General features: G+C 40.1%; 1 protein-coding gene across 1 annotated transcript; it reads right to left on the reverse strand.

The window, feature by feature from the left end:
- Window positions 1-6,698: 6,698 nt before the first annotated feature.
- On the reverse strand, window positions 6,699-11,203 carry LOC120043740 (zinc finger protein 239-like). The gene is made up of 3 exons (XM_038988304.1): window positions 10,690-11,203; window positions 8,675-8,861; window positions 6,699-8,076 (listed from the first exon to the last, which is right to left on the reverse strand). Exons 1-3 carry the CDS (start codon window positions 10,696-10,698, stop codon window positions 7,247-7,249), a joined length of 1,026 nt encoding a protein of 341 aa, XP_038844232.1. The 5' UTR covers window positions 10,699-11,203; the 3' UTR covers window positions 6,699-7,246.
- Between the last annotated feature and the right edge of the window lie 8,758 nt (window positions 11,204-19,961).

Genomic DNA, 19,961 nt, shown 5'->3' on the forward strand with positions numbered 1-19,961 from the left:
TAGAGGATGGTAACAAAGAACTTCCAGTTGATGCTTTTCAACTTCTTCTGTGGTGTTTAAGAGGTGCCGCCACCTACTGTACATAGTCATCAAGACTTCTCTTCAAGTGGGTGAGGCGGTTTAGGGAGTCATTTATTGTTAGGATATAACTGCTGTATTGTCTCATATATATAGTATGTTAAATTAATGTCAAAACATAAATTGGCATAATCAATATATCATTAATCTATTTAAACTTTAAATTATTATTTGTATCACGTATTTTGTGTCATCCTCAATGATAGTAAATGCATTATGTTCACGTGTGGTTGTATTGTTTTTACATTAGCAAATTACATCAAATTAAAATCAAAACAAATCTAAGGTATTTATAGAAACAACAAAAACAGCTTGCAGCCTCCGGCTGGCTGTGGTTTGCTGGAAGGTGGCAGGCTGAATTTGAGATGAGAGAAATTCCTTGCTATAGTCTTTCAAATTAGCTCATGGCTAGATGGCTTTCTAGGACTTATAGCGGTCCTCTGAATGGAAGATGCAAAAGCGGCCTGCCAAGAGCTTGTAGCAGTCCTGTGAGTGCAGGCTAAGAAACTAAAAACAAATAAGCCATTCGTTTTTTGATGACAAAAAAATTCAACACTCTCTCATTGACCTCCATACAAAAACTCCTTGCTTGGTGGGCGAAAAAAACGGACAAACACCACCTGCTGGAGGGAGACAGATTTTTCCTCGAGTTGGGCCTCTCACTTTGCCTCTTCCTCTCTGACAACGTTCTCTTCCAGAGTCCAGCTGTGGTTATTGGCTGAGGCCCAGTAAGAGTAGCCTCGTAAATAACATACTGATTACCGATGAGCGATCCGTGCAGTGAACCAGTAAAGTCCGATTTATGTTCAATCAGACTTCTGCAGTGGCCATACACAATGGTGATTTTAGCATGTAAATCTTGGTGGGGCAAAGCCTACATTTTTGGGGGGGATGCATGCCAGCAAGGCAACAACACAACACTAAACAATACATTAATTGCACTATAACAGTGACAGCCAGTTCCCACAAACTATTAGGGCCTACATAAAGCTGTCCCAACAGAAGAGCTTTCTTTTCAGCACCATGGAGTGAATCATTGTCATGCTACACCTGGCTATCAGCGGAGCCTTGTCTGGCAGCGAAACATTTCATTCAGCCTCATTTACCTCCTTTAAAAAAAACTGGAACTGTCAGCTAAGTGGTAATGAACTGGTAAAAGGCTTCAGGAGATAATCCAGATTAGTGTGTATGTATGTGCGTTAGTAATAGAAGGGATAAAAATAACGGTTTTTGTATATGCACGTCAGAGTTCTCTCGAGAATAAACACTATTGATTAATTTGGACACGGGTCTATGTCTATTTTATGCAAATAAGGATCTTACATATTCTTAGAAACGGACCGAGTGATTGCTTTGTATAATTAAATTGGTTAATGAACATATAGGAAACAAATTCCTTCAACAAGTAGTCAATATAAACATGGGCGTAGTCAATATAACTATTTGTTTAACACTTCTAAAATGAACAGGAACAGAATTCAGAACATGGGCCGTTCTTACAGTATTATCCCTGTACACCAAGTCAGAATCATAGGATAAATAAAGGGGGCATATTAGCAGACAATGAAAGCTTTTACAATATTTGATGATATTTCTCTGAAAACAGGCTATAGGCTACATGTCAGAACAGTAGGCTAAGTTATGAGGGGGTAAGGGATCAAATTATTAGGGTAAAGCACATGGGCTACTAACAGCTTACTACACAACATATAATTAGTATTACTTTCTTAGCTAGAGTATACATATCTCCCTGGCATATTACATCATTTATGCAGCAGCATACAATACATTTTTGGACTCACCTTGTGCTGTGTTCACTTGAACAGGAAGGTGGCATGGGCAAATTTTGTCATCAAACTTTGTCATCAAATTCTGTCTTCCTCCGGATTTATGGTGCTTTCAAGTCAACTGAAAACTGGGGAAAAAACAAGGTTGTATCATGACGTCAGTGATCTTCAGGTCGGAGCTCTAGAAAAAGAGGCCAGAGTTTCTGACTTGGAATTCCGAGGTGGATGACCATTCAACACGTATTTTCCCGGTCGGAGCTTGCGTTTTTCCGAGTTCCCAGTTGTCTTGAACTCATTGAAGTCTGACATTTCCCAGTTCAGTTTCCAGTTGTTTTGAACGCGGCAGAAGTCCTGCTGGATTGACAGCATGGCCAATATATTCAACATTTTCTGGCCCACGATGTTGTATGTGAATGTTTATCCTTTTAAGCTTGGAAAAGAGACCTTAAACCCAGACTTGGACCACACACCCTCTCCACTGAATAGTAGGCTAGTGATTTCTTTTAGCAACGCTTTCAGTTATACACTGATTCCTTTCAAACCACTCATTGTTGAATTTGCAATTTCCAACTTGTTGTGTAATGTTTATGTCCTATGACTGATGAGCACTGATACGTATTATCTATAATTTATCTTCACTCTGCGGTCCGACTCATCCCAAACCATCTCAATTTGGTTGAGGTCTGGGGATTGTGCAGGCCAGGTCATCTGATGCAGCACTCCATCACTCTCCTTCTTGGTAAAATAGCCCTTACACAGCCTGGAGGTATGTTGGGTCATTGTCCTGTTGAAAAACAAATGATAGTCCCACTAAGCCCAATCCAGATGGGATGGCATACCGCTGCAGAATGCGGTGGTAGCCATGCTGGTTAAGTGTGCCTTGAATTCTAAATAAATCACAGTGTCACCAGCAAAGCACCCCCACACCATAACACCTCCTCCTCCATGCGTCACGGTGGGAAATACACATGCAGAGATGTTTTAATCAATTACTTTGTAACGTGATTATATTTAGTATAGTTTCATCTAAAAAGGATAACTTCAATGTTTTACAATTTAAATGTTTCTGAAACATCCCTGAGGATGGTCCTCACCTTCCTCCGGAGGAGGCTCCACTGATACACACCTCCAACAGACACCAGTTAGTCACGCACCTGTTGGTCCTCCCCTTCCTCTGGAGGAGCCTCCACTGATACACACCTCCAACAGACACCAGTTAGTCACGCACCTGATGGTCCTCCCCTTCCTCTGGAGGAGCCTCCACTGATACACACCTCCAACAGACACCAGTTAGTCACGCACCTGATGGTCCTCCCCTTCCTCTGGAGGAGCCTCCACTGATACACACCTCCAACAGACACCAGTTAGTCACCCAGATAATCCCCTCCTTACTAATACCTAACGAGCTCAAAGTAACAAATCACATAGCCAGATAACAGCTCGCTAATTACATTGATATGCTTTGGAATGTCTAGCCAGCGTATCAGGAATGCTAGCTAAATGTTGGTTAAAATGTACAAATGTAGTTTACTAGCTAGCTAGTTTGTTAACGACCTTACATCAGATTGTCCTCTTTTCTGCTGCTCTGATGTTGGCTGACTGGATGCCTTCATCTTTGAAATGAAGAGGGAAAAAATGAATTTGATAGAATAGCATCACTTCTCAATGTTTGACGACATGGCAACCCCATGAGTTGAGACTTCAGTTCCGTTTCAAAATCCTCTGGTTCAAAGTGGTGGCTACAAACAGACATTTTGATATTTCTCACATCAACTGGATACACCTCCACGGGGTGGTTCTCCAAGTCCTGAAATCGCTATGAATTCTGGATATTGTGATTTGCTTACAACCAGAAAATGTAGCAAGCCTGTTTCTACAAGTGAGATACAGAAAATTCATATTTACATGTAGTGAGGAATTAACATTTTTATAACTTGATATATTAATGGACAAAACATTATGATCACCTGCTCTTTCCATTACATAGACTGAACAGGTGAATCCAAGTGAAAGCTGTGATCACTTACTGATGTCACTTGTTAAAGCCACTTCAAATCAATGTAGATGAAGGGTAGGAGACAGGTTAAAAAGGGATTTTTTTTTTTTATCCTGGAGACAATTGAGACATGGATTGTGTATGTGTGCCATTGATGTTGAATGTGCAAGAAAAAAATATTGAAGTGCCTTTAAACAGAGTATGGTAGTAGGTACCAGGAGCACCGGTTTGTCTCAAGAACTGCAACCTAAAGGACATCCAGCAAACTTGACAAAACTGTGGGAAGCATTGAGTCAACATGGGCCAACATCCCTGTGGAACACTTTTGACACCTTGTAGAGTCCATGCACCAAGAAATTGAGGCTGTTCTGAGGGCAAAGGGGGCAACTCAACATTAGGAAAGTGTTCTTAATATTTTGTACACTCAGTGTATACAGGTAAGTCTGTATTCTAGAGGTCGAAGATCAAAGTTCTGTTCTGAATGGACAGCTGTGAATCTAAGCTTTCCAATGAGCTATGATTAAAGGGTATACATGAGTAATAACCTGTATGCTGACGTTGTCATAGGGTAAAACTGAATGGGATGGAGGGATGAATAGAAAGAGTGATAACACACAGAAAGCTACCATTGCTGCAATGATAGAACACATTCAACTCCAGGGACATAGACCTTAAAACAAATCTATATGAGACATTTTCACCCCAAGTGAGACAACCGAGCACCCTGGCTCATTGATGATAAGGCCTACAGATTCATTCAGTTAATTTTTTATCATTGTGTCTGTGTGTGTATATATAAATACAATTGTACAGGTGTGTATATTTCAATAATTACGTTATTTTACTTTTAGAAGTGTGTGTATTGTTAGATATTACTTAATGCACTGTTCAAGCTAGGAACACAAGCATTTCTACACCCGCAATAACATCTGCTAAATATATGTATGTGACCAATACGATTTGAATATTAGAGTGTGTGTTTGTGTGTGAGTACAGGTGCATAGGTTTGTGTGTGTGGGTTTGCAATTGGTGGAGGGTGGTATGTGCATTAATAACTTCTTGACGCTAGGGGTCAGATTTTGTAATTTTTTTAAAATAACGTTCCCAAGGTAAACAGACTATTTCTCAGGTCCAGATCGTAGAATATGCATATAATTTACAGATTAGGATAGAAAACACTCCAAAGTTTCCAAAACTGTCAAAATATTGTCTGTGAGTATAACAAAACTGATTATGCAGGCGAAAACCTGAGAAAATATAACCCGGAAGTGATATAAAAATAAAAATAAATTGTGGTTCCTGGCCAGTCTTCCATTTAAAGGGTTATCAACCAGATTCCTTTTACAATGGCTTCCTCAGGCTGTGACCAGGCTTTAGACATAGTTTCAGGCTTTTATTTTGTAAAATGAACAAGATTTTTCAAAAGTAGTCAGGTGTCCTCTGAATAGTTCCTGCGCGCGAGAAGGGAGCTCTCCATTTTCCTTTTCTCTCTTATTGAATAGGTTACGGTCCGGTTGAAATATTATCGATTATGTTTGTTAAAAACAACCTGAGGATTGATTATAAAAAACATTTGACATGTTTCTACGACCATTACGGATACTTTTTGGAATTTTCGTCGAACGGAACGAGGCTGAGTTCTCAACATAACGCGCAACCCAAATGGCGTTTTTTTGTTATAAAAGTAATATTTATCGAACAAAAATAACATTTGTTGTGTAACTGGGAGTCTCGTGAGTGCAAACATCAGAAGATTATCAAAGGTAAGCGATTAATTTGATTGCTTTTCTGACTTTCGTGACCAAGCTAACCAAGCTAATATAAGGCTAACTGTTCTAGCATTTTGATACACTCTAGCAGATTGATACACTCACAAAAGCTTAGATTGCTTTCGTTGCAAAGCATATTTTCAGAATCTGACACGATAGGTGGATTAACAACAAGCTAAGCTGTGTTTTGGTATATTTCACTTGAGATTACATGATTATAAACATTTTTAGTAATATTTTTGTATCTGATACGTTTGGGAATTTTCTTCTGCCTTTCAGCACCGGAACGAGGCTGTAGTTTTTTCAACATAACGCGCAACCCAAATGGCATTTTTTTGTTATAAAAATAATATTTATCGAACAAAAAAAACATTTAGTGTGTAACTTGGAGTCTCGTGAGTGCAAACATCCGAAGATTATCAAAGGTAAGCGATTCATTTTATTGCTTTTCTGACTTTCGTGACCATGCTAATTTGGGGCTAGCTGTTGTAGCATTGATTGATATCCAAGCGTTTGTGAGTGTGTCATTCTCTGTAAAGCATATTTTCAAAATCTGACACGATAGGTGGATTAACAACAAGCTAAGCTGTGTTTTGGTATATTTCACTTGTGATTGCATGATTATAAATATTTTTAGTAATATTTTTGAATTTGGCGCCCTGCAATTCAGCGGTTGTTTAGGCAAATGATCCCGTAATCGGGATCTGTGCGCAGATAACATTAGTGAAGTAACACATAAAACATTGGTTTAGGTGTTATTACATGATCGGTTGAAGTCATTATGTTATTCATTTAAAAAGTTGTTACTCACCTGATAACGTAACTTATTTCATTAAGTGGAAAAAGTCATACTATAACAATTCAACATTTTATCATATTAACCAAGAAGATATTGCATTTACTGGTTTTATTACATTATAAATCTAAAAGTTATTACATTAACCTTTGTTACAAGACAGCATACATAGTTCTTGCCTTGACGTCATGAATATTATTATTCAATGCGTCATTGATTCGTTTTAGGATCCTTTTCATGAATGTAGATATAACATTTAAAAAATGAAAGTTTTGTTTAGAAGATAATTGATTTAATTGATTGAATAAATGAATATACACCTATTGTTGAAACATTATTCTACATGAACACATTTAATAATAATAGTATCATGAGTGTATGAAAGAAGATACAATTATCAACCCCCTCCCCCCCAGTTCACTATAACATTTTCTATGATAACATTTATCCATTTAGATCAATGTGTGATATTACATAGACACAGGGGAGACCTGATCCTAGATCAGAGCTGCATATTATGCTCCAGAGGTTACCATGGTGATCAGACTGAGGCAACTGTTTAAGAATGGGAGATGGATATGACTGTTCACTGGATGTTTTCTACTGATCCTTTATTTAGGGATCTGGAACCGGTGCCAGAAGGGAGGGAGATGAAATACAGCAAGTTTGTGCTTTCTGGTGTTTTTTCAATTGCCGTAAATAAGCAAAGCTCTTCCCACATAGACAGACATAGGGTTCCTTCTCCAGTGTGTGTTAGCTTGTGTTTAGTCACAAGTGTGAATAAAGGGTCCATAACTGACTGAAACAATTCCCACACTGATCACAGATAAAAGGCTTCTTTCTCTCCAGTGTGTGTTAGCTTGTGTTTAGTCAGGGAGAAAGTTTGAGAAAAACTCTTTCCACACTGATCACAGCTATAAGGTTTCTCTCCAGTGTGTGTTCGCTGGTGTCTAGTCAGGGTGGAAGCTCGAGCAAAGCTTTTTCCACATAGACAGACGTAAGGTCTCTCTCCAGTGTGTGTTAGCTTGTGTGTAGTCAGCTCTCCTGACTGATTGAATCTCTTCCCACATTGCTCACAGCTATAAGGCCTCTGTCCAGTGTGTGTTCGCTGGTGTGTAGTCAGCTCTCCTGACTGATTGAATCTCTTCCCACATTGATCACAGCTATAAGGCCTCTCTCCAGTGTGTGTTCGCTGATGTGTAGTCAGGTGTCCTGACTGATTGAAGCTCTTCCTACACTGATCACAGCTATAAGGTTTCTCTCCAGTGTGTAAACGCTTGTGTATGGTCAGGCCTCCTGAATTAGCAAAGCTTTTCCCACAATCAAGGCAGGGGTAAGGCCTCTCCACTGTATGAATTTTCAGATGATATTTTAAGGCATTAGATGCAGTAAAACCCCTCCCACACTGAGAGCAGCAGTACAGTTTCTCTCCAGTGTGAATCTTCTGGTGAATTAAGGACCTCAGTCTAGTAAAACTCTTCCCAAAGTCAGAGTAACAGTGGTGAGGTTTCTTCACTGTACTTCTCTGCTGGTGTTTATTGAGGTGATCTGATCTGGAGAGACTCTTCTCTGCCTCTTCAGCAACATGATGTTGAGGCTCCCCAGATGATAAGTACCTTCCACTGAAAGAGCGGTGGTTATGGGAGTCCCCTTTGAAACAAAAGACATTGAGTAACTAGGTTTTGGAAATATGGGTCCATAAACAAATATTATACAAATAATATAGCAACATACACTCAGCGGACAGTTTATTTGGTCCACCCCCCCTTTCACAAAAATTGATCGCTCCTACATACAGTGGGTCACGTGGCGGTGAGTCCATTGACCCATCCAGCCTGGTGTCAACGGGACAGGCTAGTCGAGGTGGTGATCTGGTGTGGGGAATGTTTTCCAGGCACACGTTAGGTCCCTTGATACCAATTGAGCATCGATTGAACGCTACAACGTATCTGAACATTGTTGCTGACCAAACCCAAAAGAGTATCTTGGGATGAGATGGAACGGGCTGTTGGCAGCATGAATGTGTAGCCGTCCAATCTGCAGCAACTGCGTAATGCCATCGCGTTAGAATGGACCAACATCCCTGGGGAACGTTTGACACCTTGTAGAATCAATGCATCAAATAATTCAGGCTGTTCTGGAGGCAAAGGAGGGTCCGACCCAGTACTAGATGGGTGTACCTAATAAACTGGTAACTGAGTGTATATTTTTTATCAAATCAACAGAAGTTGCACCCCATTGTTCTTACTTGATGAAATCAAATCTCCATCTCCCTCCTCCTCGTGTCCTTCTCTCACAGTTCCACTCTGCCCTGGTGTATTCCTGCAGTCGACCAGCCGCACAGACACCCTCTTCAGACCCAGCAGTAAGGCGCTACCGGGAGAGTTGTGACCAGGGGACTCCGGCAGGCTGGAGGGGGACGGGCTAGCACTGTCCTGGTGACCACAGGAAGTATTGTACATAGAATATCATTAGACCAAACATTTGTTTACTTTAGTCTAAATCTCTGATTGACAGGAGGTATTATAAGGATGCACCATTCTCCTGAAGTGTGTCAACGTTCACTACTTTACACATATGTACAGTTTCTCAATCACGTCGGCCAATTTTTCAAATGGAAGTGGTATATATTTTTGTAATATCCAGTCTTATGTTCAGAACCTTTGATTCAACATTCAATGGAGTTGAACACATCTTTCACCCTGAGTTAATCTTGGTTAACACAGAATTTAAGTGTCACGTAATTGGTCAGTCACTCGATTAAGTTCTGGGTTCATACATATTGGGAGAGATTAGGAGATGCTAGAACGAGGAACAGAACCGGAATGAGAAGCTCCCCCGTCTCTCAAGATACGGGCCGAATGCCACCTCCACCTTCCGAAATTTGAAAGATGGTAACATCTGCTAAATCATGATTTGTTCAAATAGCCAGTGACGCAAAACCTAAACACCAGAACTACTGCTGCTAATTATCCCACTTGAAGCATGTTGAGAAAAATGTCAGTCTCATAGTTTCAGTATTCTTATACAGTACATACATAGAAGAAACCATCAGATTTAGGGGTATTGTGGCATGTAGTAGAAACCTACAGTAAAAAGGTATTGGTGTAGCCTGGTGAAATTTCTGCCCCATGCAACATTGTTCAAGATCCACTTTTCTATGTGACTTGTTACTGTAACAGCATTCTCATCTAAAATCAACAGCTTACAGTGTATCAACAACATTCAGATAATGAATGGAATAAACTCATTTATTTCAGTACTTTAAAAAAACGACACTATATAATTCTGGTTTCGTAGTTCAGTTTTTAGCAGTTTAAAAACAAATGACATGAAAATATTTTCAAAAAGAAATCAATTGGAAATGGGCTAAGTTTGAAACTGATTTTTGTGCTTAGAGTTGTGAAAATGTAACACATACTTGTGAAAATTGTACCAAAGAGAAACATAATTAGATTGGAGTCATGGGCTAGTGGGTGTATCCACCATATGTTTATACCAGTCATTTCATTTCCAATCAGTGAAGGGAAGTGAATAACTGCACACTTTGGAAGGACAGAAAGACAATTAGGGATTCGTTAACATAGTATCTAGGCAGAAGTGGTTTTGAATTATGTTTTTTTCTACTTGCACTCACACACAGATATCAGTACCATGGATAGACATATTTAGCTTAGGTTGATCGGACTAAATCGTTGTTGGTATCGTTTAGTTGTCAATTTAGTAGACTAAGCATTGGTGATTAGATGATGTTGACGTTGAAATGGTGCTTAAATAGCGGAGGCAGCCGCTGTTTTCTTTGCGACTTGAGGTAACTAAATCAATATTTGTTTAGAAGTCCGATTTTTTTTTTTTTAAACCTTTATTTAACTAGGCAAGTAAATTACATGCAAAATGTTTTGTGCTCTCCGTCTCTGTCTTCTTGTATCAGCTGTGTCAAGGCATATGAACTAACAGCATCAAACAACACAATCACAACACATAGGTAATGTATTTTTTTTCTGGATTGGCTTCCATGTAAAAACAACATTCTGTCTTATTTCTCCATTGTTCTGACTTTACCTGCTCGTTGCGCATTGCCTTGTATCAAACTGTGCTTAAGGCTAATAGGGTACTTTGCTGAAGGACAAAGTATCTCAAGTGTTTATTACCACCATTGTTTATTTTGTCCAGCTGTTCAAATGGAATTAATGATATGGAAGATCGAAGATGAAAACTAGGCCAATACATTTTATACTGTTAATAAAAGTAAACCAAACGTACCCGATCCATCGTCGAAGCTATTCTTTCTTCAACGTTTCTTCAAATAAAAAAACTTGACAGTAAATGTGTACCGTACACTTCTTTGTCGTAGCATTCATATAAAGAAGAGCTAGACCAGAGCAATCAAACGTAATTTTAAATATCACAACTCGACTTAAATTGTGACAAATGTCTGATGTAGGCTAATCTTACTTCAGGAAGATCCTGGATAAGATTTTACATTATCTATTAGAGTCAATAAAACGTTCAACACCCTATCCACCAATAATCCTGTTGTCTGTTATCGTCTAACTCTACCCGAGAGTCTGTTGGAACAACGTCCCATTCGAAAGTCCAGATAGTTAACTGTCTGAGGCCCAGTAAGTTTAGCCTTGTAAATACAAGACTGATTACCGCTGCGCTATACGTGCAACGAACCAGTAAAACCCGATGTATGTTCAATCCGACCTCTGCAGTGGCCATGCAGCATTTACAGCAATGCAACCTCCGCAGCAGTCAGTGCATTCATACTTCTTCCGCTTCACGGAGCCGACTCAAAGCTGTAGTGAAGGAAGTGGTCTTCTTCTTCTTTGGTATTATGGCGGTCCGCATACAATTGTTATAGATGCATGCCGCTACGTACTGTATTGGCTGTGTATCAGCCTACTACTCCGTAGTCTGAATTCATTATGCTTTGGGAAAAACCAACTAACTAATGCTGCACAGTGGTGGAAAAATATCAAATCGTCATACTTGAGTAAAAGTAAAGATATCTTAATAGAAAATGACTAAAGTAAAAGTTGGAAGTCACCCAGTAAAATACTATTTGAGTAAAAGTCTAAAAGTCTTTCGTTTTAAATATACTTAAGTATCAAGTGTAATTTCTCAAATTTAATTAAGTATCAAAAGTAAAAGTATGAATCATTTCAAATATCTTATATTAAGTAAACCAGACAACTCAATTATTTATTTTACAGATAGCCAGTGGCACACTACAACACAATTTACAAACAAATAATTTGTGTTTCGTGGGTCTGCTTGACCAGGTAGCCTAGTGGTTAGAGCGTTGGACAAGGTAAAAATCTGTTGTTCTGCCCCTGAACAAGGCAGTTAACCCACTGTTCCTAGTCCGTCATTGAAAATTAGAATTTGTTCTTAACTGACTTGCCTAGTTACATAAAGGTTAAATAAAATAAAGAGGCACTAGGGATGACCTCCTGATTAGTGCCTGAGTTGAACCATTTTCCTGTCCTGCTTAGCATTCCAAATGTAATGAGTTTTTTTGGGGTGTCAGAGAAAATGTATGGGGTAAAAAGTACATAATTTTCTTTAGGAATGTAGTAAAGTAAGTTGTCAAAAATTAAAACAGTTAAGTACAGATAACCCCAAAAAACAACTTAAGTAAAAATACTTTAAAGTACTACTTAAGTACTTTACACCACTGACCCTACACCAATTAAAACCTCATTATTCCACTACTTTGGCCCTTTGATCCTACACCAGGCCAGCAGCCTGGGAGGATGGAACATTATCGTTCAAAATACCTTGTAACTCTTCTGCAGTAAAATCTCATACTCCCAAGTACTTCTCTGCAGCTGCCACCACAACATCTATGCGCTGTGATTTACGTTCTGTTGCTGCGTTAGTCGACAACCATGGCCATGAACGCCAAAAAAACGTTTCAAAAAAACTTGAAGCATGTTATTCTTATCACTCTCTATTGACCTCAGCCTAATCACAGAGATCCTCTCAGGATCCCTCACCCTGGACCCATCTTCCTCTAGTACTCCCTTCACTGCCTCAGCATACAACACCTTCTGCACTACTGTGATCCTGGTAACCTCAACCTGTCTTTCTCTCACCGGACACATCTGATCTCCAGCACCATGTGTACCCCTACAGTTTACACACACACACCTTTTTACATCAATACTACACATTCCTTTCTGTCAGGTCCTCCTGCACACTTCTCACATCTAGGAATCTCCCTGCTACACTGCTGGAAGGAAGCAGTCAAGGAAGGGAGTTTGTGTTTATACAGGATGTACCACCCCCCACCTACCATCAACCAATCTTGTCAATGTGGAGATACAGTGGCAAGAAAAAGTATGTGAACCCATTGGAATTACCTGTATTTCTGCATAAATTGGTCATACAATTTGATCTTCATCTAAGTCAACAATAGACAGTCTGCTTAAACTAATAACACACAAACAATTATACATTTTCATGTCTTTATTGAACACACCGTGTGAACATTCACAGTGCAGGGTGGGAAAAGTATGTGAACCCTTGGATTTAATAACTGGTTGACCCTCCTTTGGCAGCAATAACCTCAACCAAATGTTTTCTGTAGTTGTGGATCAGACCCGCACAACGGTCAGGAGGAATTTTGGACCATTCCTCTTCACAAAACTGTTTCAGTTCAGCAATATTCTTGGGATGTCTGGTGTGAACTGCTCGAGGTCATGCCACAGCATCTCAATCGGATTGAGGTCAGAACTCTGAGCCACTCCAGAAGGCGTATTTTCTTCTGTTGAAGCCATTCTGTTGTTGATTTACTTCTGTGTTTTGGGTCATTGTCCTGTTGCATCACCCAACTTCTGTTGAGCTTCAATTGGCAGACAGAGCATTACATTCTCCTGCAAAATGTTTTGATAAAATTAATTCCCAAGTTTTCTGTCAATGATAGCAAGCTGTCCAGGCCCTGAGGCAGCAAAGCAGCCCCAAATCATGATTCTCCCTCCAAATCAAAGTTTGTCACGTGCACCGAATACAACAGTGAAATTCTAACCAACAGTGCAATTTCGAATTGAAAAAAATATATATAATGATAAAAAAGGGATTAGGTGAACAACAGGTAAGTAAAGAAATAAAAACAACAGTAAAAAGACAGTGAAAAATAACAGTAGTGAGGCTATATACAGGCACCGGTTAGTCGGGCTGATTGAGGTAGTATGTACATGTAGATATGGTTAAAAGTGACTATGCATATATGATAAACGGAGAGTAGCAGTTAATTAGGATGAGGGTTTGATGTTGGTGTGCTGTCCCTTTTTTTTCTCTACACAATGTTGTGTGTTCCTTCCAAACAACTCAACTTTAGTTTAATCTGTCCACAGAATATTTTGCCAGTAGCGCTGTGGAACATCCAGGTGCTCTTTTGCGCACTTTAGAAGTGCAGCAATGGTTTATTTGGACAGCAGAGGCTTCTTCCATGGTGACCTCCCACAAACACCTTTCTTGTTTAGTGTTTTACATATCGTTGACTCGTCAACAGAGATGTTAGCATGTTCCAGAGATTTCTGTAAGTCTTTAGCTGACACTCTAGGATTCTTCTTAACCTCATTGAGCATTCTGTGCTGCGTGCACTCTTGCAGTCATCTTTGCAGGATGGCCACTCCTAGGGAGAGTGGAAACAGTGCTGATCTTTCTCCATTTATAGACAATTTGTCTTACCGTGGACTGATGAATATCAAGGCTTTTAAAAGATACTTTTGTAACACTTTCCAGCGTAATGCAAGTCAACAATTCTTAATCTTAGCTCTTCTGAGATCTATTTTGTTCAAGGCATGGTTCACATTAGGCAATTCTTCTTGTGAATAGCAAACTCAAATTTTGTTTGTGTTTTTTATAGGGCAGGGCAGCTCTAACAGTTAACAACCTAACTGAGGGACTCAATTTAACCTTGCGCAATACCCTAGATGCAGTCGCACCCCAAAAAACATTTGTCATAAGAAACTAGCTCCCTGGTATACAGAAAATACCCGAGCTCTGAAGCAAGTTTCCAGAAAATTGGATTGGAAATGGCGCCACACCAAACTGGAAGTCTTCCGACTAGCTTGGAAAGACAGTACCGTGCAGTATCGAAGAGCCCTCACTGCTGCTCGATCATCTTATTTTTCCAACTTAATTGAGGAAAATAAGAACAATCAGAAAAATAAAAACTACCGGCCAATATCGAATCTCCCATTTCTCTCAAAATTTTTAGAAAAAGCTGTTGCGCAGCTTAGGTTAGACTGCCTTCCTGAAGACAAACAATGTATACGAAACGCTTCAGTCTGGTTTTAGACCCCATCATAGCACTGAGACTGCACTTGTGAAGGTGGTAAATTACCTTTTAATGGCGTCAGACCGAGGCTCTGCATCTGTCCTCGTGCTCCTAGACCTTAGTGCTGCTTTTGATACCATCGATCACCACATTCTTTTGGAGATTGGAAACCCATATTGGTCTACACGGACAAGTTCTGGCCTGGTTTAGATCTTATCTGTCAGAAAGATATCAGTTTGTCTCTGTGGATGGTTTGTCCTCTGACAAATCAACTGTAAATTTCGGTGTTCCTCAAGGTTCCGTTTTAGGACCACTATTGTTTTCACTATATATTTTACCTCTTGGTGATGTCATTCGGAAACAATGTTAACTTTCACTGCTATGCAGATGACACACAGCTGTACATTTAGATGAAAAATCTGGAAGCCTGTGTTTCAGACATAAGGAAGTGGATGGCTGCAAATTTTAACTTTTAAACTCGGACAAAACAGAGATGCTTGTTCTAGGTCCCAAGAAACAAAGAGATCTTCTGTTGAATCTGACAATTAATCTTGATGGTTGTACAGTCGTCTCAAATAAAACTGAAGGACCTCGGTGTTACTCTGGACCCTGATCTCTCTTTTGACGAACATATCAAGACTTTCACTGACAGCTTTTTTCCATCTACGTAACATTGCAAAAATCAAAATTTTTCTGCATCATTTTTTGACAGAAAGGTTAACTCATGCTTTTGTGACTTCTAGGTTAGACTACTGCAATGCTCTACTTTCCGTAAATAAAACTTCAGTTAGTGCTAAACACGGCTGCTAGAATCTTGACTAGGACCAAAAAATGTGATCATATTACTCCAGTGCTAGCCTCTACACTGGCGTCCTGTTAAGGCAAGGGATGATTTCAAGGTTTTACTGCTAACCTACAAAGCATTACATGGGCTTGCTCCTACCTATCTTTCCAATTTCGCCCTGCCGTACATACCTACACGTACGCTACGGTCACAAGACGCAGGCCTCCTAATTGTCCCTAGAATTTCTAAGCAAACAGCTGGAGGCAGGGCTTTCTCCTATAGATCTCAATTTTTATGGAATGGTCTGCCTACCCATGTGAGAGACGCAGACTTGGTCTCAACTTTTGAGTCTTTATTGAAGACTCATCTCTTCAGTAGGTCCTATGATTGAGTGTAGTCTGGCACAGGGGTGTGAAGGTGAATGGAAAGGCACTGGAGCAACGAACCACCCTTGCTGTCTCTGCCTGGCCGGTTCCCCTCTCTCCTCTGTCTCTAACCCTGTTACAGGGGCTGAGTCACTGGCTTACTGGTGCTCTTCCATGCCGTCCCCAGGAGGGGTGCGTCACTTGAGTCACTGACGTGATCTTCCTGTCTGGGCTCGCGCCCCCCCTTGGGTTGTGCCGTGGCGGAGATCTTTGTGGGCTATACTCGGCCTTGTCTCAGGATGGTAAGTTGCTGGTTGAAGATATCCCTCTAGTGGTGTGGGGGCTGTGCTTTGGCAAAGTGGGTGGGGTTATATCCTGCCTGTTTGGCCCTGTCCGGGGGTATCATCGGATGGGGCCACAGTGTCTCCCGACCCCTCCTATCTCAGCCTCCAGTATTTATGCTGCAGTAGTTTGTGTCGGGGGGCTAGGGTCAGTCTGTTATATCTGGAGTATTTATCCTGTCTTATCTGGTGTCCTGTGTGAATTTAAGTGTATTTATTCTCGCTCTCTCTCTCTCTCTCTCTCTCGACCTGAGCCCTAGGACCATGCCTCAGGACTACCTGGCCTGATGACTCCTTGTTGTCCCCAGTCCACCTGGTCGTGTTGCTGCTCCAGTTTCAACTGTTCTGCCTGCAGCTATGGAACCCTGACCTGTTCACCGGACATGCTACCTGTCCCAGACCTGCTGTTTTCAACTCTAGAGACACTCTGAATGATCGGCTATGAAAAGCCAACTGATATTTACTCCTGAGGTGCTGACCTGTTGCACCCTCGACAACCACTGTGATTATTATTATGAACATTTGAACATCTTGGCCATGTTCTGTTATAATCTCCACCCGGCACAGCCAGAAGAGGACTGGTCTGGAGTGAGTGACACAGGAAAATAACAGGGCTACTTCTTAATTTCTCTAAAGAAAAACATCAACCAATTTCTAAAGACTGTTGACATCTAGTGGAAGCTATAGGAACTGCAAGCATATTTTTTTTCCCTAGATGGATTGTGCTCGTGGTTTCTCCTGCCAAATCAGTTCTGTTATACTCACAGACTTTATTCAAACAGTTTTAGAAACTCTAGAGTGTTTTCTATACAAATCTACCAATTATATACATATCCTAGCTTCTGGGCCTGAGTAGCAGGCAGTTTACTTTGGGCACACTTCATCCGGACGTGAAAATAGCGCCCCCAAGCCATAAGAAGTTTTAATGACCTTTATGAATTATGAAACCTTGGATTTATGTAATAAAAAAAAAAGCTTTCTAAATTCACAAAAAGTTACATTAGCTGATGAAGTCTCTCAGAACAAAACATAACAGCTCCGAAACCTGTTTCCCACAGACCTTATTTTTATACATTTTCCTCATGGCTTTGTCCAAAGAACCATGGCAAAATTAGTGCCTATAAAAAGATGCCATCACTATTTCTCTCTATAGAGCCAGACCGTGGACGTGTCATAATACCCATAAAACCTAGTGGTCAAGCAGGGAAATGGTTCCAATAGTTTTTCCACCATTACATTTTTCCCTATAGGGGATTTTAGAAACATTTAAAATAAGGGCTGTGTTTCGTGTAGGCTTACTCTGGCGAGACATGTAAATCGCTCTGACAAGGTGACTTTTAATCAATATAATATATAACATTTATCCATTTAGATCGCAATGTGTGATATTGCATGGACACAGGGGAAACCTGCTCCTAGATCAGAGCTGCATATTATAGATGCAGGAAAGGAGTCAATGGAACGAGGACCGTTCAACAAATCTGATCTAACAAAGTGGATATTCGTCAAATCGTCATGATTTACAACATCCGGAAAGTATTCAGACTAGGGCTATCCCGACAAAAAAATTATAATCTGTAGACCGAAATTCATCTGTTCTTTTAACCAATCCATTTGGATCCAAATGTTTCAACGTGTATGTTTCTATTTATAGACACACCCAATGTGTGTTAATAAAATCAACTATATGCACTGAGCTTGTCTGATGCTTTAAGCTTACGGTTTGATGAAATAAGGCAAATGCCTCAAGAGGGCGCCAGAGATCTAGATAACCAGAAGAAGGAAAAACGTAACCTGACCCAACTATTCTCATCCCGCTCCTGCTGGCTTTCTCCGATTCTGCCATTACTCTCCTGAAGTTACCAGTAATAGGCTACAAGAGGAGTTCGCAACCTTTCATGTGGAATGACAATTTCTTACCATTTCTACCGATCTGTGTGCCAGTTATGGTTTTCATATGCACATTTTTGTGAAAGTCTTCATATCTCAAAATCATTGTCAAATGGTTAATCAAAATTCTAGCCAAATCTAAATGAAAAATGGTACAAACCTAAAAACTAACTTCTATTGCCAACATAAAGCCAACAAATAAAAACCTTTCAACCTGCAGGTAGAAAACATCCTGATAAAATGAAATATCCTATAAATCACATTGGCAACATACAAATGGCCTGTCTGCAACAAACTTGAAACATTACTGGGTCCGGCCCGAAACTTGTGCTAGCGAACTTGCAACATTTTATAAGATATTCTGGACCCTCAGTTTCTTGTGCCAATGAGCTCTGGACAGACACAGCTGTAGGCTATTTGCACAAGGGATAAGAAACTTGAGCAGGAGCTCAATGGAGCTGAGTACCAGCACTGCAAATGTTCTACTGCTTAAGCTCCTGTTTGTCTTGTAGAATGTTAGCTCCAAAGTATTGTGGAGTTTCTGCACCCAAAATGAGTACCGGAACTGTTTCAGTCCAAGTCAAGCACTGATAAGTGATCAGGTAGGCCTATTTTTTACATTTCCACTGGATCAGAGCATTACATTTTTCCCTTTCACACTATGTGGTTATTGAAAAAGGGAGATCGCTGGAAAGATTTTTCAAATACAAAATGCGTAACTGTTGTAATTCTCAATGGATGTAAAAACAGACTTTGTTTGCTTGCCGTTTGAGGTGAAGAAAACATTACTTAGAGAAGATCAACAGGTCATTAGTGATGGTGTGTTAAGCCAATCAGAAATACTATCTCCCAAAATGGGCACATTTATATACACACATTTGCCCGCAGGCCAGGTAGCCTATTGGCCTACTTCTATGCATGCGCGTCCTTACTCAACATTGACAGGAGCGCTCCAAACAAAAGACTGACTAAAATGACAAAACTCATAAATGGAATGAAATAAATCAAAACTGGTTTCTCTCAAGTATAGCATAGGTTGTGCGGTCTGCAAACAACATGTCGACTCCGACAATAATACTGGGAAGACTGGAATAATAATATTGAATGCATTAACAGTAATGACTAACCAAAGTAACAAACATTGTAAATGAGGAATTACAGGAATTAACGTTAGAATGTACTACTGGTGACATGTAATGGGGAAGTGAAATCAAACGCAAACAATTCACACAATGAAGTTATGAAACAATGAATGTGCACAAATTGGCAGGAGAGAGCGCATTCTGGAGAGAAGCACATTGTGCATCTGGGCGCTGCATGGTCAATCCGACATCTGCATTGGCCATGTAGCATTTATGGTGATAAGGCCTCAGTAGAAGTCAGGGAATTCATACTTCTTGCGCTTCGCAAAGCAGTGCAGAGCTGTTTGTGTTTTCTACAGGATGTACCCCCCCAGATCTGTGCCTTGACACAATCCTGCCTCGGAGCTCTACGGACAATTCCTTCAACCTCATGGCTTGGTTTTTGCTCTGACATGAACGGCCAACTGTGGGACCTTATATAGACCGTTGTGTGCCCTTCCTAATCATGTCCAATCAACTGAATTTACCACAGGTAGACTCCAATCAAGTTGTAGAAATATCTCAATGGAAACAGGATGCACCTGAGCTCAATGTTGAGTTTCATAGCAACGGGTCTGAATACTTATGTAAATAAGGTACCGATATGCATCTTTTTTTAATTTTTATACATTTGCTAAAATTCCTAAACTTTTCCCTTTGTCATTATTGGTTATTGTATGTAGATTGAGGGGGGAAAAGGTATTTAATATATTTTAGAATAAGGCTGTAACGTAACAAAAT

Source organism: Salvelinus namaycush, chromosome 3 (genome assembly GCF_016432855.1).
Source record: "Salvelinus namaycush isolate Seneca chromosome 3, SaNama_1.0, whole genome shotgun sequence".
In the NCBI taxonomy this organism is placed as follows: Eukaryota; Metazoa; Chordata; class Actinopteri; order Salmoniformes; family Salmonidae; genus Salvelinus; species Salvelinus namaycush.